Source organism: Carcharodon carcharias, chromosome 26 (assembly GCF_017639515.1).
Source record: "Carcharodon carcharias isolate sCarCar2 chromosome 26, sCarCar2.pri, whole genome shotgun sequence".
Classification (NCBI taxonomy): domain Eukaryota; kingdom Metazoa; phylum Chordata; class Chondrichthyes; order Lamniformes; family Lamnidae; genus Carcharodon; species Carcharodon carcharias.
In genome coordinates this window covers 19500327-19528115 of record NC_054492.1, presented here as the reverse complement: position 1 = coordinate 19528115, position 27789 = coordinate 19500327, and the positions used below count along the sequence as shown (strand labels likewise).

General features: G+C 41.1%; 1 protein-coding gene across 3 annotated transcripts in view; it reads right to left on the bottom strand.

Moving 5' to 3' along the window:
- The window catches only part of LOC121269822 (protein unc-13 homolog C-like), a 599906-nt gene extending 572401 nt beyond the window's left edge, over positions 1 to 27505 (bottom strand). For 2 of the 3 annotated variants that reach the window (XM_041174809.1, XM_041174810.1), the window contains exon 1: positions 27358 to 27505. In XM_041174809.1, the coding sequence (XP_041030743.1) occupies positions 27358 to 27460 (103 nt within the window). In that variant the 5' untranslated portion in view covers positions 27461 to 27505. The remainder of the gene's footprint in view (positions 1 to 27357) is intronic. The other variant, XM_041174811.1, reaches the window with a different exon arrangement.
- Between the last annotated feature and the right edge of the window lie 284 nt (positions 27506 to 27789).

Below are 27789 nucleotides of genomic sequence, written 5' to 3'. Positions count from 1 at the left end.
CCCACATGAGACATAAATTTGTTCCAATTCCAATTAATTTCCGTTCATTTCTGTCAAGCATAATCAGTCTCAAAACGTGGAAAGGCTTCCCTCTCATTCTGTAATCATTACCTTAAGTATTAAATATAGTGGACAAATGTTCAATAGTTCACTGAATTAAATCAACCACATCACGTATGCTGTTGCTGCTGGTTCATTTTTTTTTTGCTATGCTTTATTGTTTCCCTGTGTTCTTTGCAAAGGCTTTTTCAATCACTGTAATTGTAATACTTATTCATGATATCCACCCTTAATTAAGTTAAGATGCACTTAGCTGCTTAGAGTGCACTCCGCTTCCTCATGGTCCATCAACACTTACGTCTTTCACTCCGTAAATCTTAGCTGAACAAATGAATGAATTAGCATTGGTTTCATCTAACAGAAAGCAAGAGCGAAAATAAAGTTTGTTCTGCCGTGTTACTTCATTACATTTAGTATTTAGCTTTAACAGGTTGGTTTAGAAACTTTAGAATATAATTTCGTTGAACGATAAAAACTGCTTTATTCTTTCAAGTGAAGCATTGCAACACTTATGACGCTGCAGGTGATGCGTGCGAGGTGAAGCAAATCCACAAGGATCACGCGGTCACCACAATTTTGCAATTTGTATTTTATTTCGAGATGCATGCCCTGAATTCAGTAGTAACAAGTCTACCAAGACTCTAAGTTAGAGTTGTAAAAAACCTCTCAACATCATAGCACATCATAGGTCTACAAATTACTAATGTACCATAATAACTCCTAAAACCCCTAATTAATCTGGCTTCCAGTTACACCCCCGTTAAGGTAACAGTAAACAAAAAAAATAGATTTTAAATACATTCCAGCCAGTTAACAATATCCAGGACAGTTGATTTCAAAATGGCTTTTCCCAGTTTTTGTAGAAAGCAGCTAATACACAACTGCTGGAGGCTTTTCACACTTCTGTAATATCTTGAAATGCCCCTCTGACACACACAGCCTCATTTGCCGTTACACATGTTTCTCCCTTTTAACATAAATTCCATTGCTCCTATGTGTCTTTGGAACTTTACCATAATATAAATCTATTCATGGTGCTAATATTGTCAGTAACCTTTGGGAAAAATAAACACACTGCTTGGCCTAGCTTCTCCAGCTTGGTGTAACATCCTACCATCTCTTTGAAATTTAAACTATCCTGATTTTATTTAAAAATGCAAATTCTCCTCACCTCACATTCTAAGATTTCCGCATTTAGCATTTCAAACCTAGTTTCTTTTGAGTCGTCAAAACCTCCAGACCAGCTGTCTGATTCAATTAAATCACACCCACACACAAACTATCCAAACCCCACTATTAATCTTTTACAATGTCACAATATTATGAGAATTATTATACTTTCGTGACAAACACAAGGCTGAAGTGTTTGCAAGCATCTTAAGCTAGATGTGCTGAATGATGAACAATCTCGGTCTCCTCCTGAGATTCCCACCATCACAGATGCCGGTCTTCAGCCAATTCAATTCATGTGATATCAAGAAATGGCTCAAGACACTGGATACAGCAAAGGCAATAGCCCCAACATCTCAGCTGAAGACTAATGATCTCAAAGTAACTGTGTCTCTAGCTAAGCCACTCCAGCACAGCTACAACACTGGGCATCTAACTGACAAAGTGTGAAAACGTCCATGAGTGTCCTGTGCACAAAAAGTAGAAAAAATTCAATCTGGCCAAATACCACCCCATGAGCTAAGTGATGAAAGGTGTCGCTGACAGTACTATCTAGCAGCATTTAGTCATCAATGGCCTGTTCATTTTTGCTCATTTTAGAATCCACCAGGATCACTCTGGCTGCGATGTCATTACAGCCTTGGCCAAACCATGGACTGAGACAAATTCCAAAAGTGAGTGTGACTGGCCTTGACAAAAGGGCAGCATTTGACCGAGTGTGGCATTTAAGATGGCTAGTAAAATTTAGTTCAATGGAAATCAGAAGGAAAACTTTCCACTGGCTGGAATCATAGCTGGTACAAATGATGATGATTGTGGTTACTGAAAGCTAATCATCCCAACACAAATGCCAGTCTTCAGCCAAATTCAATTCACTCCACATCACATCAAAAAAATGGCTCAGTGGACTGAATACAGAAAAGGCTATGATCCCAACAATCTCCTGGCTCCTGCAGTAGCCAGATCTCTAGCCAAGCAGTTCCAGTATAGATGTAACATAGGCATCTACCCAATGTAGAAAATTGCCGGGGTATGCCATGGGCAGAAAAAGCAGGACATGAATTCCAAAACTGAGGTGACAGTGACTTGACAAGAAGGCAACACTTGGTCAAGTGTGATGTTAAACAGCCATAGTCAAACTGAAGTCAATGGATATCAGAGGGCAAACTCTCCACTGATTGGAATCACACAGAGCACAAAGGAAGATGATTGTGGTTGTTGGAAGACAATCATCTCAGCCCCAGGACTTTGCTACAGAACTTCCCTCAGGATAGTGTCTTAGGCCCAACCATCTTCAACTGCTTCATCAGTGACCTTCCCTCCATCATGAGGTCAGGAGTAAAATGTTCACTGATGACTGTACAGTGTTCAGTTCCATTCACATCTCCTCAGATACTAAAACAATCCCTGCCCACCTGCAACAAAGCCTGGATAACATTCAAGCTGGAGTTGCTAAAAGGCAAGTGACCTTCACACCACACAAGTGCCAGGCAATGAGCACCTCCAATAAGATAAGAGACTAGCCACAACTCCTTGACATTCAACAGCATTACCATTGCCAAAGCCCCACCATCAACTTCCTGAGGGTTACCATTGACCAGAAACTTAACTGGACCAGCCATATAAATAATGTCCATAAGGCAGGTCAGAGTCTGGGAATTTGGTATGAAGCAACTCACCTTCCAGTTTCTCAAAGCCTCCCCCCAGCCCCATCTACCAAAGGCATAAATCAGGGATGCGATGGAATACTCTCCATTTGCCTGAATGATTGCAGCACCGACAACAACCATGAGGCTCAACATGATCCAGGACAAAGCAACCAGTTTCACTGGTCCCTTAGCCACACCCCCAAACATTTGCTTCCTCCACCACCAGCACACTACAGCAGCAGCATATACTATCTACAAGGTGCACTACAGCAATTCACCAAGATTTCTTCAGCAGCACCTGCCAAACCCACAACCTTTATTAGACGGACAGGGCAGCAGGTGCATGGGAACACCACCATTTGCAACTTCCACTACAAGCCGCACACCATCTTGACCCAGAATGATACCGTCACTCCATAGTCACTGGGTCAAAGTCCCAGAGCTCCCTTGATAACAGCACTGTAGGTATAGCTATACCACATGGACTGCAGTGACTCAAGGAAGCAGCTCACAACAACTTTCAAGGACACTTAAGGGTGGACAACAAATGCTGCATATTAGCAATGCGCAGATCTCAAGAATAAATGAAAAAAATAATTCACAAGGCCTATCCTTTTAAAATTCTAACAGGAGTTCTGGATAGCATAGCTGAGTTCAACTAATAATCCAGGTGAATTCCAATGGAAGTTGTTCCTTTTATGGTGTGTTGCAATAGTGGCAGTATCTGGATGCACTATCTTGAGTACTGTAAGCTGCTGTCAGTACTCATGTTGAATTTTGTTTTAGAGGTTCGGCACTTCATTTATAAATGATGCAAATGTGCAACTTCATCACAGAATGTCTACCTAAATCACCATAATTTGAAGTAAAGAACAAATAACAAATTAGGTTATGCGTCATTTTATTCATTCACGTTAAAAATAACCTGCTTTGGTTTAAGAACTGACAAACACGTAATTTGCATTTGTCTTTTATCCAGCAATGCTCTTTTACCGTACAACTAATAAAGCAAATAATCCATCATCACATGAAGTTAAGCAAATATCCTCACGTTCTCTTGAAGTGCATGAACAATCCATTGCAGGTTTACACTGTGACATCACAACCAAGCGCTTCTGTTCATTTTTTCCTAATGGAAAACAGGAAGACAACAATCTCTTCCTTCAACCAGCCATCTCTTCCTTCAACTACACAGCTTTTCCCAACCCACCATTCATTCTATTCAAAATCCAAAATAACAATTTAAGTTCACATCCATAGCAACTGCTTATGGGATGTATGAAATGAACCATGAAACTTACTAAATCTTATGGAATGCCCATCTAACATATTCAATGACAAATTGAAGCAGTCTTCAAAAGGTCTTCTATATTACTTCCTCAATAAAACTAGGCTGATCTAATGGGTACAAATGTTTTTTTTTTAAAAAAGGAGGTAAAGCATATTTCTAATACAGATAGTAAGCAATGTTTTCTTGAATTCAACCAGCTCTCAAAGATGTCCACCATTATAAGATATTTTTCAAAAACTAAATCTTTCCATTTACAACAGTTTGTAGAAATCCCTTGTCCCAATGGCAAGTGAAACTCACGATTATACATCAGCATTTTCTAACTGGGGCCATTAATTAAATGTTCTGTGCTCAGATTCTGGACTGTGCCTGGTGCTGGGAGATCGCCAATAAATGAGGCAGGTAACTCTTAACGGCTGCAGCTGCAATTTAAAAAGGGGCCATCATGAATTGCTGCAGTACATTTCAGTGCAATATTGAATGAGTGCTGCATTGACAGAGGTTCTGCTTTCAAATAAAATGGAATCTGTCTGTTCAAGGGGATGTAATTGATCCCAGAGCACTATCTGAATAGGCGGAGAGTTCCGCCAATATCCTAGGCAACAGTTATCACTCAACCAACACTATTAAAACTGATGAACTGGTCTTATTTATAGTTTGTGGGACCTTGTTGTATACAATTTGGCTAACACATTTGCCTATTAACAACAATGACATATGCAAAAGGACACATTTTGTATACATCCATGTAAATGAAGCTTATAGGAAGAACTATTTTGAATTTAGGATGAATTCTGTGTCAGGATCTAACAGATGAGAGAAGTGGCGAGCTGGATTTTATAATATTGGACAATCTTTAAGTAAACTTGATGAGGGTATTCATTTTTATTACACACTGCTTCTAGGTCTTTTGGATGGTGGACACTCTCTATTGACTCCTTCTACCAAGTAGCTTAGGTAGGAAATTGTCTTGGCACACCAAAGGCAGAAACTTTTCCATACATCCTGAAAAAGATGTCCAAAGGCAATCAATTAGCTGGGAAGTGCTTTGGGACATCAAGGATATAAATGTTACTGCGTAAATACAAATTCATTTGTTCTATTACACAAAAAAATGACTGCAGCAGGTAGCAAGTCTGCTTCATTTTCTGAAGATTCTTTGGACATCTTTTTCAGGATGTGCAGAAAAGTAGGGTTGGCTTCTGTAGTAACTGTAGCTTAATGGAATGTAGTTACTGTAGGGTTAAGTCGTATTGTGCTGTGTAGTAACACGTGACAGTGTGAACGAGTCAGCTCTAAGCACATGGAACCTTAAGAGTGGGGATCCTCCTTCTAGTTGTGGAGCTTGATGGAAGCATGTACCTGCTGCAATGGCCTATAAATAAAGTTTGGTGTTTCTAATGAGACACTGGTCTGGAAAATCAAGTCCATAACAAACTGGTGAAGAGGATAAAATCGGGTCCAGCATTGTCCCTCACCTAGCAACTGAGTATCTTGTTTAAACAGAAGAAAAGGAAGATGTACTTAACAGGTATGCTACATTTTAGCAGGTTTGAACCCTTCGAACTACCCACAGAGGATTGGTGTCAATGTTTAGAATGCCTCGGGTCCTATTTCCAGGAAAATGAAATAACGAGGGAGGAAAAGAGGGCAATTCTCCTAAGTGTTTGTGGGAGTAAAACCGAAAATTTAATCCAAAGCCTGACAGCCCTGGACACCAATTCGAAGACCTTCGGTGAATTGGTAGACCTCATTAATGGACACTTTCAACCCATACCCTCAGTCACCATGCAAAGGTTCAGGTTCAATTTGAAGGTTAGAGCCCCGTGGGAGACCATTGCTCCACGTGGCGAAATTGAAACAACTGACCAAACACTGATTTTGGGGAGACCCTAAGCAATATGCTCAGGGATCATTTGGTCTGCGGTGTGCAAAATGATGCCATTCAATGATGATTATTAGCTGAAGTAAACCTCAAATTTTAAAAAAGCATTGGAAATAGCACTCACGACGGAGAGCACCAAATGGGACATGCAGCCTATACAAGGTGCACAAAATGGCACTATTTTCCAGTTGGGGCGGAAATGGACAGTTGGGTGTGGCGTGCAAAGCCAGGACTCCGCTGCAAAGCAGGAGACAGTCCCTTCTACCTGATAATTTAAAATAAATACAGGAAACAACTCAGTAGCAAATCTGAAAATGAATTGTTACCAATGCGGAAGCAATCACACTCCTGAAAAACTTAATGTGGAAGAACCTAGAAACCACCAATTCTGATACTTAATCTTTATTTAATGTAAAAATATGGAAAACAAAGACGATCACTGTTACTCTGCAGGTAAATGGAAAACCTTTAAATGGTGGAAGTGGACACTGGTACTTTAACCAATGGAGTGGAAGAGCACACCTTCAAATATTTAAATAAGGGTACTCAACAATTGAGTTTGGAGCAGACTTCAGCCAATTTGAAAACTTATACTGGCGAAGCTATCCAAGTGAAGAGTATTACCATTGTATCTGTTCATTATAAACACCAAACAGCACAACTCCCAGAGATGGTAGGTGGTGAGGAACAAGCTTCTAGGTCATGATTGACTGGAAGAAATTAAACTAAATTGGTCTGAACTTTTCCAGTTACGAGTAGGAGGACTGCCAGAGCTTAAGAAACATCACAAGGTTTTGAGACGAACTGCAGAGAATCAAAGGCCTACAGGCTAAGACCTATGTTGTTTCGGAAGCGACTCCTCATTCCTTTCAAGCAAGGCTGGTGCCACATGCCCCGAGGGAGCAGACAGTCACTGAATAGAGGCTGGTGGTCATACAGCTGGTTCAATTCTGAGTGGGCAGCACCTACAGTCCCTGTCTTAAAACCGGGTCAGACTGTCCGGATCTGTGGGGACTATAAACTAATAGTAAACAAAGTTGCCAAGTTGGACAAGTACCCTATTCCCAAAATTGAGGATCTCTATGTTAAACTAGGAGGGACAGCTTATACTAAACTAGATATGAGGCACCATATCAGCAGCTGGAACTGGATGATACCTCCAGAGAGTTTGTGACCATAAACACCCACAAAGGGTCATATCAATACATGTGTCTGCCCTTTCGTGTTTCTTCAGCCTGCACAATTTTCCAGAGGACGACAGAAAGTTTGCTACAAGGATTACCTCAAGTCGTGGTCTACCTGGATGACATCCTAATAATGGGATTCACAGATGCTGAACACTCGGCTAGTTTGGCGGAAGTCTTGAAACAATTTTTGGAAGCAGGGTGCACTTAAAGAAAAATGCAGCTTTCAAGCAAACAAAGTTGTTTATTCGGGCCACTGGGCGGATGCCCGAGGATTACACCCAGTAGAAGAGAAAGCTATTAAGGAGGCACCTTTGCCTAAAAACGTGTGTTTTTTTGTTCTGTTGTCTGTGACATCTTTTGATGATCTGCTTGTTTGTCCCTACAACCACACCAAACCCCTCCATTTCTCTCCCCCGACCCAAACCGCAGCCCCCCCGCACCCACCCCCCCCCACCGCCCACACACACCTTAAACCAGCATATATTTCACCCCTTTCTTGGATTCACTCAGTTCTGTCGAAGGATCATGAGGACTCGAAACGTCAACTCTTTTCTTCTCCGCCGATGCTGCCAGACCTGCTGAGTTTTTCCAGGTAATTCTGTTTTTGTTCTCTAAACTCAAGTCATTCTTAAGTATGGTTAATTATTATGGGCGATTCCTACCCAACTTATCAATGATCCTAGCCCCTCTACACTCATTATTGAAGAAAAACCAGTATTGGGTTTGGAAGTCACCCCATGAAGAAGCCTTCACAAAGTTAAATAACTCCTGCACTCTTCAAACTTATTAGTAATTATGAAATGACAAGGGAACTGATACTAACCTACAACAAGTCACCCTATGGCATGGGAGCAGTGCTATCACACAAGATGGATGAGAGTTCAGAAAGGCTAATAGTTAACCTTTGTCCAGGACCCTTTCCACAGCCAAAAAAAAAAGAGTATTTGCAAAATCGAGGAGAGGGGTATCGATTATTTTCGGATTCAATGACCCCACCTCCACCACCTTCTAAGACAGAATTCCAAATTCTATCAATACGTGGATGGCCGACACTTTATGATAGTATCTGACCACAAACCACTCTTGGGTCTATTCAAAGAAGAAAAAGCTATCCCTCCCATAGCTTCTGCACAAATTCAAAGATGGGCTCCAATTTTATCCACATACGAGTACACTTTTGCGCACAGACCAGGGATGCATATAACCAATGCTGATGCCCTAAGCTGCCTTCCTTTGCAGGAGAGCAATGAACATGCCCCAATTCCCCAAAAGATCGTATTAGCGATGAATTTCCTGGGTTCCTTGCTAGTCTGTGCAAGACAGATAAGAAACTGGACGAATCGTGATCCAAGCCTTCTAGGGTGAGACAGTGTTGAAAGGATGGTCCCAGGAACCAGTCCCTGATGAATTCAAACCATTCTTCACTCGAAGGAATGAATTGAGCAGTCAGGATGGTATAAGAGCATAAAAAAATAGGAACATAAGTAGACCATTCAGCCCCTCGAGCCTGCTCTGCCACTCAATAAGATCTTGGTTGACCTTATGTTTCCATTTCCACATTCCCATCTAACCCTGATAAGCTCGGATTCCCTTGCCTAACAAGAATCTATTACCCCTGCCTTAAAAACATTCAATGACCCCATCTCCACCACCGTCTGAGACAGAATTCCAAAGTCATGGAACCCGCAAAGAGAAAAAATTTCTCATCTGTTCTAAAAAGGCGGCTCCTAATTTTAAAACAGTGCCCCCTGGTTCTGGACTTACCCACAAGAGGAAACATCCTTTCTAAGTCAACCTGGTCAGGGCTGTTCAGGATCTTGTATACTTCAATCAAATCGCCCCTCACTTTTCTAAACTCCAGTGAAAACAAGCCTAGTCTGTCCAACCTTTCCTCGTAAGACAACCCACTCAATCCAGGTATCAATCTAGTAAGCCTCCTCTGAACCAATGCATTTACATCCTTCCTTAAATAAGGAGGCCAAAACTGTGCACAGAATGGAGGTGCAGTCTTACCAATGCCCTATATAACTGAAACATAACATCCTTACTTGCATGGTCAATCCCTCTCGTAATAAAGGATAGCATTCCATTAGCCTTAATTACTTGCTGTACCTACATACTTACTTTTTGTGACTCATATACCAGAACACGTAGATCCTTCTGCACTTCAGAATTATGCAGCCGTTCTCCATTTAGAGCAGTATTCTGCTTTTTTTGCTCTTCCTGCCAAAGTAAACAACTTCACATTTTCCCACATGAAACTCAATTTGCCAGATCTTTGCCCGCTCTCTCAACCTATATCCATCTCCAACCTCAAGTCCTCTTCACAACATACTTTCCTACCAATCTTTGTGTCATCTGCAACTTTAGCTACCATGTCTTCACTCTTATCAAAGTCATTGATGTAAATCATAAAAAGTTGAGGCCCCTGTACACAGACCCCTGTGGGACTCCACTCGTCACATCCTGCCAATCAGAAAAAGACCCATTTGTGCATACCCTCTGTTTTCTGTCAGCCAGCCAATCTTCTATCCATGCTAATACAGTACCGACTTCACCATGCCCTTTTATCTTCTATCCATGCTAATACAGTACCGACTACACCATGCCCTTTTATCTTCTATCCATGCTAATACAGTACCGACTACACCATGCCCTTTTATCTTCTATCCATGCTAATACAGTACCGACTACACCATGCCCTTTTATCTTCTATCCATGCTAATACAGTACCGACTACACCATGCCCTTTTATCTTCTATCCATGCTAATACAGTACCGACTACACCATGCCCTTTTATCTTCTATCCATGCTAATACAATACCGACTACACCATGCCCTTTTATTTTCCACAATAATCTTTGATGTGGCGCCTTAGCAAATGCCTTCTGGAAATTTCTAATAATGCCTTCTAATAATTTCCCCATGACATACATCAAGCTAACTGGCCTATAGTTTCCTGCCTGCCTCCCTCTCTTCTTTAATAAAGGGATTATATTTGCTACTCTCCAATCTGATGGAACCTTTCCAGAATCTAGCGCATTTTGGAAAATTAACACCAGCACATCGACTACCGCATTAGCTACCACTTTTAAAATCCTAGGATGTAGTCCATTGGGACCCGAAGACTTGCCAGCCTACAGCTCCATCAATTTGCTCAGTACCATTTCCCTAGTGATTTCAATTTCACTAAGTTCCTTTCTTCCATTCACCTCCTGATTTGCAGCTATTACTGGAATGTTTTTTGTATCCATTATAGTGAACACAGAAGCAAAATTTGTTCATTTCCCCTGCCATTTCCTTATTATCTTCCATTAACTCACCATTGTCACTCTCTAGAGGACCACCACTCACTTTACTTACTCTTTTCCTTTTTAAATGCCTGTAGAAACTCTTGCTATCCATTTTTACATTTCTAGCCAGCTTCCTCTCATACTCTAATTTACTTCTCATCAACCTTGTCATTTTCTGCCATTCTTTATATTGTCTAATCTTCAATCCCTCCACTCATCTTTGCAGAGTTGTATGCTTTTCCCTTAAATTTGATGCGTTCCTTAACACCTCTATTCACCACAGATGGTGTTCCTCCCCTTAGAATCTTCCTTTATAGTAGGAATGTACTTATTCTGAATACTCTGACATATCCCCTTAAATGTCTGCCACTGCTTCTCTATTGATCTATCCTCTAGTCTAATGTCCCAGTTCACTTCAGCTAGCTCAGCTTTCATCCCCACAGTTACCCTTATTTAAGTTTAAGATACTAGTCTTAGACCCATTCTTTTTCCTTTCAAATTGGATGTAAAATTCACTCATATTGTGGTCGCTGCTACCTAGGGGTGCCTTTACTCTGAGGTCATTAACTAATCCCGTCATGTTACACAATACCAAATCAAACAACCTGCTCTCTGGTTGGTTCCAGAAAATGCTGCTCTAAAAAACTATTTTGAAAGCTTAAGAACTTCTCATCCAGGCTACCAGTGCCAATCTGATTTTTCCAATTTGTGTAGATTAAAATCACCCATGATTATTGCTGTCCCTTCGTCACAGGCACACTATTTTCTCTTGAATACTTTGTCCTAAGCTGTGGCTACTGTTAAGAGGCTTGTAGACCACTCCCACTAATGACTTTTTCCCCCCTAATATTCCTCATCTCTACACAAACCGATTCTACATCCTGATCTCCTAAAACAAGGTCATCTCTAACTACTGCACCAATGCCCTCTTTGATTAATAGTGCTGCCCCTCCACCTTTACCTAGCTTCCTATTCTTGAATGTCATGTACCCTTCAATGTTAAGGACCCAATCTTGGTCATCCTGCAGCCACACCTCCATAATTGCTATCAGATCATTTTTATTTACTTCAATGTGCACTATCAATTCATCTACTTTGTCATGAATGCTACGTGCATTCAGATACAGGGCCTTCAGTTTTGTCTTTTTGTTACATCTAGTCTTGACTGTTGATGTATTCTACGGTTTTCTCTCTGTCCCTCCCTGCCATTCTCTGACTCTCTTTTCTTATATTAGTATTTTGCTCTCCGATCTTCACTCTACACCTTGAATTATTACCTCTACCCAAGCTTGATCTCTCACCCCTCGTTTAGTTTAAAGCTCTCTTTACTTCCCTAGTTATGCCATTTGTGAGAACACTCATCTCCACATGGCTCAGGTGTAAACCATCCCAACAGTACAGCCCCCACTTCCCCCAATACTGACTCCAGTGCCCCAAAAACCAGAACCCACTTCTTCCACACCAGTCTTTAAGCCACACATTCGCCTCCCTAATCTTATTTGCCCTATGCCAATTTGCACATGGCTCAGGTAATAATCCAGAGATTACCACCTTTGAGGTTCTGCTTCTTAATTTGGTACCTAGCTCCTCATACTGACTTTGCAGAACGTCTTTTCTAGTTCTACCTATGTCATTGGTACCTACATGGACTACAACAACTGGATCCTCCCCCTTCCACTGCAAGTTCCTCTCCAGCCCTGAGCAGATGTCCCAAACCTTGGCACCGGGCAGGCAACATAGCAGTCTGGACTCTCACTCTTTGCTGCGTAGAACAGTGTTAATCCCCCTCACTATACTATCTCCTATCACTAGATTCCTTTTTGCTCTCCCTCACTTGAACGGCTTCTTGTACCAGTGCCATGCCAGCCAGTTCATCCACCTTGCAGACTTTGCTTTCATCCACACAGATTGTGAGCACCTCAAACCTATGAGGATTGCAAAGCCTGAGGCTCCTCCCCTATTATCTACCTCACTGACAGTCACATCCTCCTGTCCCTCACTGCTGACCCTCTTCTAAGAGGTGTGACTGTCTTCTGGAACAAAGTATCCAGGTATTTCTCCCCCTCCCTTATGTTGTACAGTGTCTGCATTTTGGCTTCCAGATCAATAATCCTGATGCAGAATTCCTCTAGCTGCTTACACTTCCTGCAGACGTGTTTGCCTTGGATCGCCTTGGCATCCAAAAGCTCCCACATCTCACAGCTGCAACATTACACCTGTCCCACCATTCTAACTTATGTTATTTAATTTACTTTAATTACTTTCTTCCTATGTATGCTACAATTTACTGTGTTTATTGAATGCCAGTACCACTGACAATTATTTTGTTATGGGGTGTGTGAGTAGTTGTTCCCTCACAAGGAAAGAAACCACTTTTAGCAGAGTTGCACAGCGGCGATCTGGGAATTTCAGCAATAAAGATCACACAAAGTTACATTTGGTGGTCGGACACGGACTGTGATATTGAGGTGGTGGTTAAACACTGTATACAACGCCAACAATTACAGAAGTTACTTGTGGCAGCCCCACTACACCCATGGGAATGCCTGGTAGGCCCTGGGTGAGAATGTACAGATTTCTCGGCACCATGTTCCTACTAATAATTAACACACATTCCAAATGGCTACATATTTATAAGATTAGTTCACCATCATCAGGTGCAACTATAGAAGTCACATCAAAGCTTTTCTATACATGGATTGCCAGAAGTAATCGTCTCAGACGACAGTACTGCATTTAACAGCACCTTCAGGTTAACAGAACCTTAAGTTTCACCTTCAGAGTTACTTATGAAGCGACACCTTTGAACAAGATTAATCCTGATCCCCTCCAAATCGGGAAGTAAGGTGGAGAAAAGTCAAGGGAATCAAAAAGCAACTCATGATTTGCATGGTCATGAGTGAGAATTTAGCTGATGAAGCAGTGTGCGTCCAAAACTTCAGTGGTGAATCAAGTTAGTTACCTGGTGTAATAGTTTCTGTGACCGGGCCCTTTTCGTACCACTTAGAAGTGGAGGGCCAGATCACCCGCAAACACACGGATCATTTGAAGATGATGTTCTACCTGTAACCATTGTAGAACGTGGTCCTTATTGACTTATTGTAAGTAAGACTTATTGTGTTGTATAGTATCATGTGACAGAGTGAACGAATCAGCTCTAAGTATGAGGAACCATAGAGTAGGAGTCCTTCTTCCAGATGTGGAGGTGGATGGAAACATGTAACTGCTGCTGCAGCCTGTAAGTAAAGTCTGATGATTCTAATGAGAAACCTGTCTGGAAAATCAAGTCCATAACACTCTTTGGTACGCCAAGACACTTTCCTACCTAAGCTACTTGAAAGAAGAAGTCAAGAGAGGACTATGCTCACGACTGGAAAGTCGGCCTTCTGATGTCAGCATCAAGTAGTCACACATCTCAGGTAAAAAGATCAGTATTCCAAATAGAACCATAGAAAAGGAGGAGCACAGAAGGAGGCCATTCGGCCCAACTTGTCCATGCCAGCCTGAGGATACCCAGGCGCCCTTTCTAATCCCACCTTCCTGCACCCGGCCCATAGCCCTGTAGCTTACAGCACTTTAGGTGCAGATCCAGGTATCTTTTAAAAGAGTTTAAAGTTCCTGCTTCTACCACCAACTTGGGCAGCGAATTCCAGACACCCACTACCCTGTGTAAAAATAGTTCTTCTTCATGTCCCCCCAACACCTTCTTTTACTTATCTTGAATCTATGTCCCCTGGTTCTAGAATTCTCTATCAAGGGAAACAATTTTATCCTGTCCACTCTATCTATTCCCCTCATAATTTTGTACACCTCAATCAAGTCACCTCTCAGCCTTCTTTGTTCCAAGGAAAATAACCCTAACCTATCCAATCTCTCCTCGTAGCTACACTTTTCTAACCCTGGCAACATTCTTGTAAACCTCCTCTGCTCTCTCCAGAGCTATTACGTCCTTCCTGTAATGTGGTGACCAGAACTGCACACAGTACTCCAGTTGTGGCCTCACCAGTGTTTTATACAATATATTATATAAACCAGCCTCTTTCAAAGGCCTTTTCAAAGTATGACAAGTTATACTTCATTCCATACAACATTTTCTGACATACACCTTAGATGAGGTAGTGACATTTTAGATCAGCAACAAGTTTACGACACATTACTAATTCATTACCTTTTACATAAACCTGTGACCGAACACTTTGCCCTGGAAACAGAACACTGAATGCCACCAGTACAATTTGCACAGGTATCTCTTTTAAAGCGTGTTCTAAGAACACGTTCTCATTTTAATGCTATTGGTAAATTAGGGGAATTCGCCCAATAGCGCTGCCACCTTTTTCATTTCAGCATGGTTACTCAGCACACTCTGCTGCTTCCCTCCTGCTCACCGACCCACCCATTTGCTGCTTCCCTCTCCGACCCTCCCAACTTACCGCCTTTCCTGATTGTCGCTTCCCTCCCCAACCCTGCCACTTGCTGTCTCTCCCTGACCCCTCCCCGCCACTTGCTGTCTCTCCCTGAAACCCCCCCCACCCCCCACCCCATCAACTCACAGCACTTATCCCGTGCCCCCCTCTCAAATCGAAGATTGGGGAAAGGGAAACAGCTAGCAAACTGGGAGAGCCAGAGGGAAGCCATGAGTCTCAAGAGGCAGCAAGACAGGAGGGTCGGTGAACTGGGTGAGGCTGGCAAAGATCCGTGAGTGGGAAATGTGGCAAGCAGGGGGGTGAGTTAAAAGAGTTATAAAGGATTAATAAAAGTTGAGAGAATTTCTGGGCTAGTTAGACACAAGGCAGCCAGTAGGTTTTTAATGTAAAAAGTGTTCCTTTAGCATGCTCTTTTTTAGGAACACAGTAGGAGTGCTGTAACCAATATATAAATAAAAATAAAAAGTGCTGGAAAAACTCAGCAGGTCTGGCAGCATCTAAGGAGAGAACACAGAATTAACATTTTGAGTCCAACACAACTCTTCTTCGGAACTGTAGCTGCATTCAAGCTGCACAGTTTGCCGCACTTTTGCAAATATAAGACATTAAGTAATATATGGAATCTAATCTTATCAAATTCAGAGGAAAAATACATTTAATAATCAAATAATACCCTGGGGCCCTGTGCAAGGATCAGTAAGACACAGTTACTCAATAGGAAATACTTTTATAAAATTCTTCACTATGTTGTCGACACTAGGATGGGTGTATCCTGTTAACATCTTTTGACACAAGCTTCCAAAGCTATTTCCTACAAGTATTTTAGAACCTGATTCTAGATGAAAGAAAAACAATCCATTTTAAGTTTGACCATATACTTGCAGTTAGTTGAACACTTTGCTGAGTTAAAAGTGAAACAAAAAAAGCTTTAAACTTTAATATGTAATAATTAGTTGAACAAGGGCATCAGATGCCCTCAACCTCCTCTTTTGAAGGACACGCACAATTTGCACCAAATGGAATTTATCCAGTTTTGTTTAACCTCCTGAGGGATTTGAATAATCAAAGTTAGGAAAACTTGCAGCCCTTCTGCATTCCACACAAGTACATTACCACAGATCTCCCTGTTTGCCAAAATGTACATGCTTGGATTTATAATTATTTGTTAACCATGTTTTGAGCAAGCAACATTGCATGTTGTTTTTGTTTTATTTACTGCACTGGCATTGGCCCTCTCCTTCTTTCTTGGTCACAGTGAAGTGCTTATGACACAGAAATAGCACTCCAGGGGTCAACAATTCAATTCCCACAAGTTTGGAAACCAAACTCAATAAATCTGAAGATTTGAGAGCTCCACCATACAATAGTTATTAAAATTGCAGGACTATTTCAAAAATATAATTGGAGAGCAAGTCTTCTCTACTTGGATCTGTGACTCTAGTTCCCCAATTACATGGCTGATTCTAAAATTATCTAATAACTTGCATTTATACAGCACCTTTAAAATGGAGTAAATTTCCCCAAGTCCAGATGACCGAAATGAAAAAAGTAAAAAGATCCAATGGCACTTCCAGCAGTCGTCATGGACAAAGTAGCTTTGGATATTGAAATCAGTGACAAAGCATTGCGAGAATGTTACCGGACCTGTAATCCAGAGACCCAGACTAATGCTCCAGAGATAGGAATTCCAACCTTGCCTCATGAGCCAGGGGAATTTAATTCAATTAATAAATCTGGAATAAAATGCTAGTCTCATTAATGATCATGAAACTACCAGATTGCTGTAAAAACCCATCTGATTCATTAATGTCCTGCAAGACACGTAACTGGCCACCCTTACCTGGTAGCCTACATGTGACTCCAGATATACAGCAATGTGGTTGACTCTTAACATAATGGCATAGCAAACTTAGATGTATCAAACCGCCACAGTAAAAAAAAATATTGAGAGTGTACCGACACCTGCCACGGTTTAGGGAGTCATCAGCTCACCGCCACCTTAGAGGACAACTCAGAATGAACAAAGAATTGCCAACGACACTCACTTCCCACCAGCGGATTTTTTTTAAAAAAGGAAAAACTATGCAATCTGCCATCTGCATGTCGCAAGGCAAAATCGTTTTCCCTTAAACTTAACAAAATCAAGCAACCGACCTGGAGTAGTGAAAAAGACCAATACCACACTCCAAACTATTTAATAGGCAGTTATCCAACAAATGGTCCCTACCAAGGTTTTAGCCGAAGAACTTTTTGAATCCTTAAATGTACAACTACAGCAAAAACGCAATGCAATCAGTTGCAACTCTTCAAGTATCACATGAATATTATGAATATGATTTTAACAAAAAAGGTTTTAGGTTAAAATAAATCAAAAAATGTTTCTAACAAAAACACAGGTCATTTCCTTTATCACAGGTTTTATTTTAACAGTGCAGAATGCAGAAATCGCTTTGACAACCACTGAAGATTATATCTATGCTGTAAAAAAATTAATGGCCCCATGGGTACCGATGTACAAGACGTTCACATATTTGCCCGGGATTCCTGCCTCAATTTTAAAAGAAATGAGTTAAAGAATTCAGCAAAAAAAGAAATCAGAATAATTTCACACAAACAGCAAGAGTAACGTAGCTTCAGAACCAAAGGCTTTGTACATTCCCGATATCTGAACAACCCCTTGCATCATTTTCACCAAAACATTTGAATTTAATGGTATTGACAGTGTTGAGAAGTAATTTAGCACAAATGGTCTCATATTTGCCCTGCCCAGCAAACAAGACTTAAATACTTCTAAATATGAACTATATGGAGAAGTCACTGAAAAGCAATAACATTTTTTGAAAGCCGGTCTCTGATAAGGTCACATTTAAACTACATAACTCTTGGTTCACATCTGGCAGAATACTAAATCTGCCAAAAAGTGCAAGTGAACTAAAACTACCGAAGCAATCTGCATAGTTAGGGGTTATCTGGACATTAATTGTACACATCAGTTTGCATTACAAGAACAGTCACCAACTACCTCCTAGTTCATAACGTACTGAAACAGTTTGTTCCTTTTTAGTCTCTCTGCCAGAGACTAAGTCCTCTTGGTTAACCATTTCTTGAGGGCAGGCCGAGGGCAGCCTCTAACGTCTCGTGGGCCCGGCAGCCACTTTCCACAGCCTTGCCAATGCAATCCGAGGTGCATTGCCCCTTAGCCTCCCCGGCCGGCTTCGGCACGTTTCCGGGGCTCCCACCGGGGCAAATCTGGTCCCTCAGGTGAGGGGGACCCATCCCCGGGCATGCCTGGGCTTCAGGCCGCCGCTTTACAAGCCCAACCAAAAGACGGGAAAAATGCCGAAAATGCACAAAAACGGCCAGCCAGCAGGGCCTCTCGGTCAGTTTAGCGGCAGCCTGGGTCGGTCCCTGTAGACGTGGAGGCTCGAGAAGGCACTTGGCGCTGTCGGCCGAATCTCGATTTGCCACCTCCTAAATAGATTTTTGATGTTAAAATTTCAGGAAAGGCCCCAGCGAGATTTGAACTTACAACCCCTGGTTTACAAGGCCAGTGCTCTAACCCTAGTGACACAAGTGAATCCCCAGTTAATGCCCATCACCTGCTTACAATTAAAAACAATTAACAGATTCCATCTCTCAGAACAAATTATTTCAAAGAATTCCATATTCTCTACAAAGCATTACATTGCAAAGCACTGCTCCTTCTCAGACCCCTAACAATTTTTTCATGCTTGCATTTCTTTTTGTAAAACAATCTGCCTGTTGATGACTTGCTACCACTCATTTAAATTTGAGATATTTCCTTTTGCTCCAGCATTTGCTTCAAGCCAGCATGGTCAGTCTATAACCTTTTCTCACTCTCACTTTTCGTAGAGAATGTGCATTATCGTACAATGAACAAGAATGAACAAAATTTTCTACATAACGTGCCCTTGGTACAGAATCTCACTTAAAAAGTTTGACAAATACAATCCCACATCCACTGCTCCACATAAGCCAGTGTTTTGACAGCCAAGTACGTTTAACATCCCTTATTTTCCCAAGCTAAAAAGGACATTTCCAATTTTCACCCATCAGGACTATTAGCATGTGAAGCATTGTTAAAAGCGACTAGCTTCGTGTTCTTTTGGACACCCAAGGATGGGAACTTTTAAAAAAAAATATGGAGAAGTGCATGCTTAATATTTTATTTGCCCTTAAAACATTTTCTACTTGAGCATATTTCATAGTACTTAATTTCAACACACCAAAATTAGCATTTGGTCTAGTCCAAGTGCAAAACCAATTCAACTGACCAATCATCCTTTGCAATTGCTAGGTCTCTTTCCGTGATGACAGAGTATGATTAACGAAGATGGGAGTAAAACTAAATCATCAATCCTATTCTGAAAGTTATTCCAGCCCTACTTTGTTTAATATCTAAACCAATATATTTCTGACTCCCAATTTTAAATTCTACCCTAAATCTTAAGACATTTCGCAAATTCTGCAGTACCAACTAGAAGTCATTAACCCAATTATCCTCACAGGTCGACAGAATAGAGTGAAAGAATGGAGAGCTTGAATCATAAAGATGCCTGAAAATCTTCCTTTATGGTGCCAACAAAATAGTGTGTGATCTGCCTTTAGTTGAACACAACCTATTTTTAACAAAACATATCAGCATAAAACCATTCCTTGACAGCATCATTCAGGCCATAGGTACATTTGTCTAGCTTCTATAGTTTTCCTTCTGCACCTGCGCCCTCTGAGCAGTTTCAGAAACGTTTCCCTCAGAGAAGTGTTACCCTGCAGAAATGCAGCTTTTTACGTCGATTAACCTACACACTCATGGAGTAAGTCAATAAAAGGGCCAAAAGGATTTTTAAGATTACTTTTCCAACTAAGGGAGAACCTATTCTACCCAGTCCTAATCGTCAAAACCCCTGGGAACTAGTCTCTCCATAGTCGAATCTGCAAGGATGTTTTCAGCACAAATGCACCAAAATGCTTAGGTTAGTTGACCTTTCTCTGATCCTTCAAAATAAACTCCAAACTCTCTCCAACTATTTAACTTCCTCAGTTGTCTGTCTTATTAGCTTATTCTCGTTTATTGGCAGCCACCAAAACACCACGTTCTAGAGGACTTCTGCTTCTCATTCTGTTATGATACTGTACTGTGACCTTTATTTCAACATATAATCTGCTCAAGCTTTGGCCTCCACTTTCATTTGTCTGTTGAGACTACACAGAGATTTTCCTCTTGCATTAACAAAAGCTATTTCTCTGATGTGATTTTCTGATACACGAGTTATTTCTGGACTCACTTTCAGTGCTGGCACTGTGCTTTTAAGTTCTCCATTCTTGCACTCTGTTCTGCATTCCACAGACCTCACTTCATAGCCATCATCTTGAACATTCAGCCATTATTTAAAACTTGCCAATAGCTTTTCCTGCATATCCCACAATTGTTACATCCCTCCATTCATTAGACTCCATTGCAATATAGGTCATCCAGATACCCTATCTGGGCAATTAATCTGTGGATATGATGGCTACATTCTGCACATCATGATCACTCACGTTATTACTACCTAGCCCTCAATTTACTAAGATTTTTCAGGACTTTCATTACAAGACACGAGCATTTGGGTACAAGGAGCCTCGTTAACCTGGACCAGCTGCACAAAATCCAAGATATTGTAATTAATTCCATTTTACTCATTGTTATGTTTTTATAACGATATAAAAGCACCCCTCATAAGGGATTGGGTAAACACAATGGGGTTCACTTCTTGACAATAGGCACATAAGAGATATAAGTGCATCAACAATTGAGGTTGTGCTTAGGGCTTTAAACTTCATCAACCTGTTAGGATTGCTTCATACTTACATCCATCCTCGAGTAGCTCTTCAATGCTGTACATTTTGGGCTGGTCTGTCAAATCCTGCTTGGATGCTTCCATGGGAGTGGATGTGATCACCAACACAACAACTATGTCTATTAGCTCTACGTTTCAAAAAAAATCACAATATATACCCTTGGTGCATTTGCTAACCAAGTGATCTACGGATTCTAGAAGCTTTTGTTGAAATGACGAACTCTAGTAGAAGAAATGGGAAATTTTCTGATTCTGAACCAGTCTTCCAATGTCGTCCATATCTTTTTGGGGTCTTTATCTCTTCTACTGTTAACCCTGACATGTTCAGCCTATGTAGAACTTATTTCCCAATTGCTAGGTGAATTTTTATGGCTTGCTTGTCTGGTTCAGATACACCTAAATCAAGAAACCATAGCTCTGTACTCAAAATTTTGAACTCGGATAGCTGCCTTCTTGAAGCACTGCAGTCCACATGGTGTAGGTACACACAGTGCTGTTAGGGAGGAATTTTGACACAGTGATAGTGAAGGAACTGCGATATATTTCCAAGTGGCTGTTGAGTGGCTTGGAAGGGAAATTCCTGGTGGTGGTTTTCCCAGTTATCTGCTGCCCTTGTCCTTCTAGATGGTAGTGGTTGTGGGTTTGGAAGGTGCTGCCTAAGGAACCTTGGTGAGTTTCTGCAGTGCAACTTGCAGATGGTATGCACTGCTGACACTGTTTGTCAGTGGTGGAGGGAGTGAATGTTTGTGGATCGGGTGCAAATCAAGCAGTCTTTGTTCTGATGGTGTTCTTCAATGTTGCTAGAGCTGCACTCAAACAGTAAAATTGAATACAGGTACAACATGGTAAACAGCCTTAGATTGTGCTACATGACATAAGATGAACCTCGACGTTCTGATCAGACTGCAACCACCACCTTCTCAAGGATAATTAAGGAGGGGCAATAAATACTGGCCTAGCCAGTGATGCTCACATCCAATAAATGAACAAAAAAAAGCAGCACTCTTCAGGGATTAGGTAAACACATTTCTTTAGACTAAGCACTTGAGAACAGATATACTTGAATAAAGGGCTTGAAGACATCAGCAGCAGAACTGTGTTCTGCTCACAGGTCAAAGTGAAACTGAAAAAGATCACATGAAATCTCCCTTCTAGTGATGGCATGCTGCTATCCCTTAAATACACATTACAACACTGGTGAGGAATGATCTTTATCAGTCTGATTTTCACCTTTGAAAAGTACTGTCTTACCACCATGACCTTTCCATTTCCTACAAGCCTCTCTTTTCTCATATTAGATCTACTGAATTGAAGTCTGTTTCAGATGGTCTTACATGACACCTGTCTGCTCTCTGAATTTTCTTTGAGACCTTGGCCTTGATGAAAACCAGTTTCCCTGCATGCAAAGTATTCAAGCGTGCAGAAAAAAAATGTAACTACTTGCAGTGCCATCTAGTACCCAAGGACAAAGAACAGAAGACGATTGGGGACTTTGTCCAAAGATTAACTGATGGTTGGTTGGAGCGAACTTTTTGCATGCATCGTCCATGCCACAACGGCTGTCAACTTGCAGTCTGGTTGATCAACTAAAATTTTATGCAGCATTTCACTGCAATATTCCTTTCACAAAATCAGTTCTTGAAAGGACTTTCAGCTATGGTATTCAGGTCCATGATGTTGCACACATCTCTGAACTAATCATTGTTCATTTTCAGACAGAAACTTTGCCGGTGTCCCACATCTGGTCTCTATGCATTTCTCCATGATGTTGTCTATTAAAAACCTTTTCTTAATGTATTAAGGTAAAAGGACAAAATTGTCATCAGGTCTCTAAAAATATTTTTATTTTACATTTTGTCTTTATTCCACACCTTTGGATCCACAGCAACTATCTCGTTAAAGTCACATGCCAATGGAAGGCTTACAATAGCATCCTCCAATACACTTCACAATTTATCACATTTCTCACTAATCTCTTCGATAAGCTTTATATATCCTTCAATAATCATCTTTTAGCAAGATTTTTAACCTTTGTAAAGTAGGGTGAGCAAATTATCTAAGTAACTTTAAGACCATTTACATTTTTCTCCAGAATTCTTATCACCTGATCCTATTAATACTTGCCTAACACTCAGAAACATGCAGTTTTGAAGGGACACAATAACATCCTGGTCAGGAAAATTACAGAAACTGACTGTCGAAAAATAATTGCTTTATCATGCTCCATGTCAAGTTTCATTTGTGCCATTTCCATAGAAGGTTCACTCAATTGAATAAATTATTGCACTAGAGACTACATCAGTACTATTTCCTCCAGCTAGTTTACATAGAATCTTTAGTATCCTCAACGTGTTTGGTAATGACAACTTAAAGTAGTATATTTATATTCCTTAACCTTGTGTCAATCCCCACTCTTTAGCGAATCAAGATAACATTTTAACCGATCTGTCCCACAAACTGTTGAAGTACAAACACTATCTTTTATATCAGCATGGAAAGTCCAATTTCTTCCATGAAGGTGGAAGAAAATTAATTTCCTCAGGATGTTTTGATAAGGTAGCAAACATCTGATCCAAAAGGATCATCTTCTGAGAACAAAACACCAATTAGAATCAGTAGCCACTCCATGAGATACCTGAGCACAATCCAGTAATTCAAACACTAGTACTAATCCAGAGGACCCCAAATTGAATTTTGTCAATCTTTTCTACAATCTATAATATTCATGATGTAGTCTTCCATGGAATGGGCATAGGCTTCCTATTAAATTGAGGACATGTCTCACAGATGATCTGGGAAATGCCTTTATGTGCAGATTTCATTCAAGAAGTCAAAGGAAAGATCAAACCTTCAGCACTATCCAACTGATGGCATCCATCTCAAAATACTTTACTTCTGATTTTACTTCTTATAGGAAGCACCAATATCAAGGCCATATTTGGTAGGGACTTAACCCACGTCCACATAAACACTTCATTCTTCCATTTATCACATGGTTCAGACTTCAAGAGTATGAGAGAATAATCAAATCCCAACAATTTAATTTGCTTTCTGCCATTTTCTACAATGACCACTCCCCCTCCTTCAGGTCCCATGTCCAAAGAGGATATTGGCAGCCATGGACTTCCACATGATAGGTCCATGATTATGCTTGGCAAAGTACTGCAGTGGTTTGCCATTGCCTTCTGCAGTATGGCTGACCAGGAGATTCTCCAACTCTTATCACCTGCCATCAGGCATATTGGAAGGATTTACAGACTAATAATCAATCCGTTTGCCCACGTTATGAATGCAGCTTCCATAACCATCAAATCCTGAAGTGAGACTTGAACCCAGAACTTCTAGCCCAGAGGCAGGGAACAATTGCACCACAAGACCCCTTGGCATAATGACCACTAGGAATTTGGTTACCTGTCTGAAATATTCTTAGTTTCCAACTTTCATCTTTGTGCAACAATCCTCTTCAACAATGTTATATCCCAGAAAGCACAGAACTGGGGATTTTTAAAACATTTTTTACATACTTCTACAGAGCTACACACTGCAAACATACACCTCTTCACCCAATAACAACAGATTCAGTCTGTTCCTTTTTAAAGGGGCACAAATGAATCCCAAGTTAATGTTTACCATGTCATACAAATATACAATTAACTGTGCCTACTAATTAAGTACTTAAAATCCGCAATAACTTAAATAAAACAGGTATTGGGATTAAGGGTAGCTACTGTGACTGGCAAACGGTGGGGATTTGTGTTCCACAAGAATTAATGCTGGGACCAATGCTGTTCACAATTTACATAAATGAGTTTGACTTGGGAATTAGAAGCAAAATTTCAAAATTTGCAGATGACACCAAGTCGATAGTATAGTTAATGCTGAGAAAGACTGTGATAAAATATAAAATATTAACTAGAAGAGATGTGTAACTGGCAACTGAATTACTTCATACAGGTAAGTGAAGGGCTGGTTACATTTCAGTATGAAGAATAAGGTTTCAACACTCTGTTTGGATAACAAGAATCTAAATGGAGTAGGAGAGCAATGGGATCTAGAAGTATACATCCACAAATCACAAAAGTAGAACTGCATGTTAGCAAGGTTATTAAAAAAAAAACCAAAGTACTGGTGTCCATTTCCAGGGAAACAGAATTGAAACGCAAAGAACTTGTTAAATTGTATGGTCAGACCACATTTGGAGTACAACGCACAGTTCTGGTGTCTCGGGTTGACCTGATAGGCACCCTTAAAATTATAAAGGGTTTTGAAAAGATAAACATAAACATGATGTTCCCACTTTGTGGGGAAGACACCAAAACCAGGGGCCAAAAATAAGTTAGTCACCAGTAAATCCAACATGGAATTCAGGAGACACTTCTTTATTCCAAGAGCGGTAAACATGTGGAATTTGCTGCAAGGGATAGTTGAGGCAAATAGCATAGTTGCATTTAAGGGGAAGCTAGATAAGCAACATGAGAGAGGAAAAGTAGGGTGACAAATAGTGTCAGAGGAAAAGCAGTGGGAGGAAGCTCATGTGGAATATAAGTAACTGCATAGACCAGTTAGAATCTACAGCAGGCTAATTTGACCAAGTGATATTTTTAAAACATTCATGACATTTCTGTGTCTTTCATTCTGTGGTTCCTGAAAAGTTATTCCTTTCAAACAAATAAGGAAGGAGCGTTTACAGTTAGGTTGTCAGCTGTGGCTCAGTGGTAGCACTCTTCACTTCTGAGTCTGAAGGTTATGGGATCAAGCTCCACTGCTGGGATGAGCACATAATCTTGGCTGACACACCAGTGCAGTACTAAGATTGAGATGATTAACCAAGGCCCCATCCATGCTCTCAGATGAAAGAGCCCATATCACCATTTTGAAGAACAGCTGGGGAGTTATCCTCAATATTCAGGTTAATATTTACCCTTCAACCTCCTCCTCCAGGTACCATGTCCTACGAGGGCATTGGCAACCATGGATTGGTGGCAGTTAAAGTACTTCAGTGGTTTGCCAGTGCCTTCTGCAGTATGGCCGACCAGGAAACTCTCCTGCACTTACTGCCTGCGATCTGGTGTATTGTCAGGATTTACAGGTGACAACCAGCCTGTCTGACCACGTTATGAACACACCTTCCATGGTCATCAACTCCTGGAGTGGGACTTGAACCCAGAGCATCTGGCCCAGAAGTAGGGGTGCTACCACTGCACCACAAGATCCCCACCTCTCAACCACATCATCAAAAACAGATTATCTGGTCATTGCTTGTTGTGCAATAACAGAAAATGCTGGAAAAACTCAGGTCTGACAGCATCTGTGGAGAGAGAAACAGAGTTAACACTGAATCCGTATGACTCAAACTATTCTATTGTTTGATTCACTGCCACTTCTCTTCCAGGAATGCCTATCTTGAAGAAATACTGCTCTTCCTTCCGACACGATTTCCATTTGCCTCTTTCGCGTTAACTCTTTCTCTCTCCACAGATTCTATTAGACCTGATGAGTTTTTCCAGCCTTTTCTGTTTTTATTTCAGATTTCCACCATCTGCAGTATTTTGCTTTTTGCTCATTGTGCAGCCTTGCTGTGTACAACTTGGCTGCCAGATTTCCTATATTACACCAGTGCACACTTCAAAAAGTACTTTCTTGACTGTAAAGGGATAACCTAAGTTATGAAAGGCATTATATAAATGTGACTCTTTCGTTGCAATTTTACTTGGTTTTTGAGTTTGTGAAGACGTGCCATATAAATAAATTAACTAAACGGGTGTGCATGCTTGCAGCCTTGGCACCAATTCTAATTTCATTGAACCCTATAATTTGGACGGCGCTCGCTACAGCACCATTTATAAAGCCATCTATTTTCTTCTTTCCAACACGGGCACGCTTTACCTAGCGAGCAGTGTGGATTGCTGTAAGTGTCCCCACACAATGATGGGAAAAGGGGAGGGAGGAAGATGCCAAAGGACACTTGCCCTCCCCAGAGGTGGGGGCGAGAAGCACGCGAACGCGCGTGCTGGCTCCTCGCGCACAAACGCGCACTGCCGACGCCCCCGCCCGCTCCACTCCGCTTGTTGTCTAGAAGTAACCTTCAAATAACACCAGCGGAAAAATCACACACACACACACACACACACACAGGCAGTCTGAGGGAGGAAGAAAACAAGTGTCAAAGAGTTTCACGCGGTGCAAAGCATGGATCACAGCTGAAAATGCAAAACCTGCCTTTGACATTAGTCAGAAATTGCCTGTATTTTCCCCATTAACCCAAAGGCTGCCTTTTTTCCGAAGAATAAGTTTTATCCAGCAACTAGTTCGTTTATCCAGCGAGTTTCAACAAGTACCACCAGAAATCTGGTTACGTCTGATGTGCCTTAAGTAATATCTGGCACCTGTTTTTCCCCCTCCCAAAGTACTCTTTTTTTTCTTATTTGTTTGATAAAAAATAAATAGGTTGGCAGAAAGCAAACGCTTCCCCGCCCCGCAATAAAAAAACTCACTTCAGAAGGACGTTACTCGGCTATTGAATTGAAACTAATTACCTTTAACACACAGGAGTGACATTTTCACTTGCGGGCTAACTCCCCTTGTGTTTCCTTGTTGAGTTTCGGGTGTGAGTGAAGCTTTGCCGAACGTGTGGCTCATAACTTCACGATGAGGGAGAGCAAGCAAGGTCGGTGACTGACATCCCCAGTAGCCAATCAGGCTTTGCCATGCCCAGGGGACTGCCGGCAAGATTAGCTCTTCCCACCAATCGGCTCCGGCGGTAGGCCGGGGTGGGTTCTGGCTGCCTGAGTCCCGGAGAGCTTTTCTGGTTTGTCAGGAACTTGATGCTTTGAAGCCGCAGTAAATCATCTAACTGGCGTGAGTGAGTATGAGGGGAAATAACTTTTTTTCCCCGGAACTCTTTAAAACGAGGAAACCTATTTCTACAGGTCACATGGTTTGATTGGCTATTTTGAATAAATGCAGTC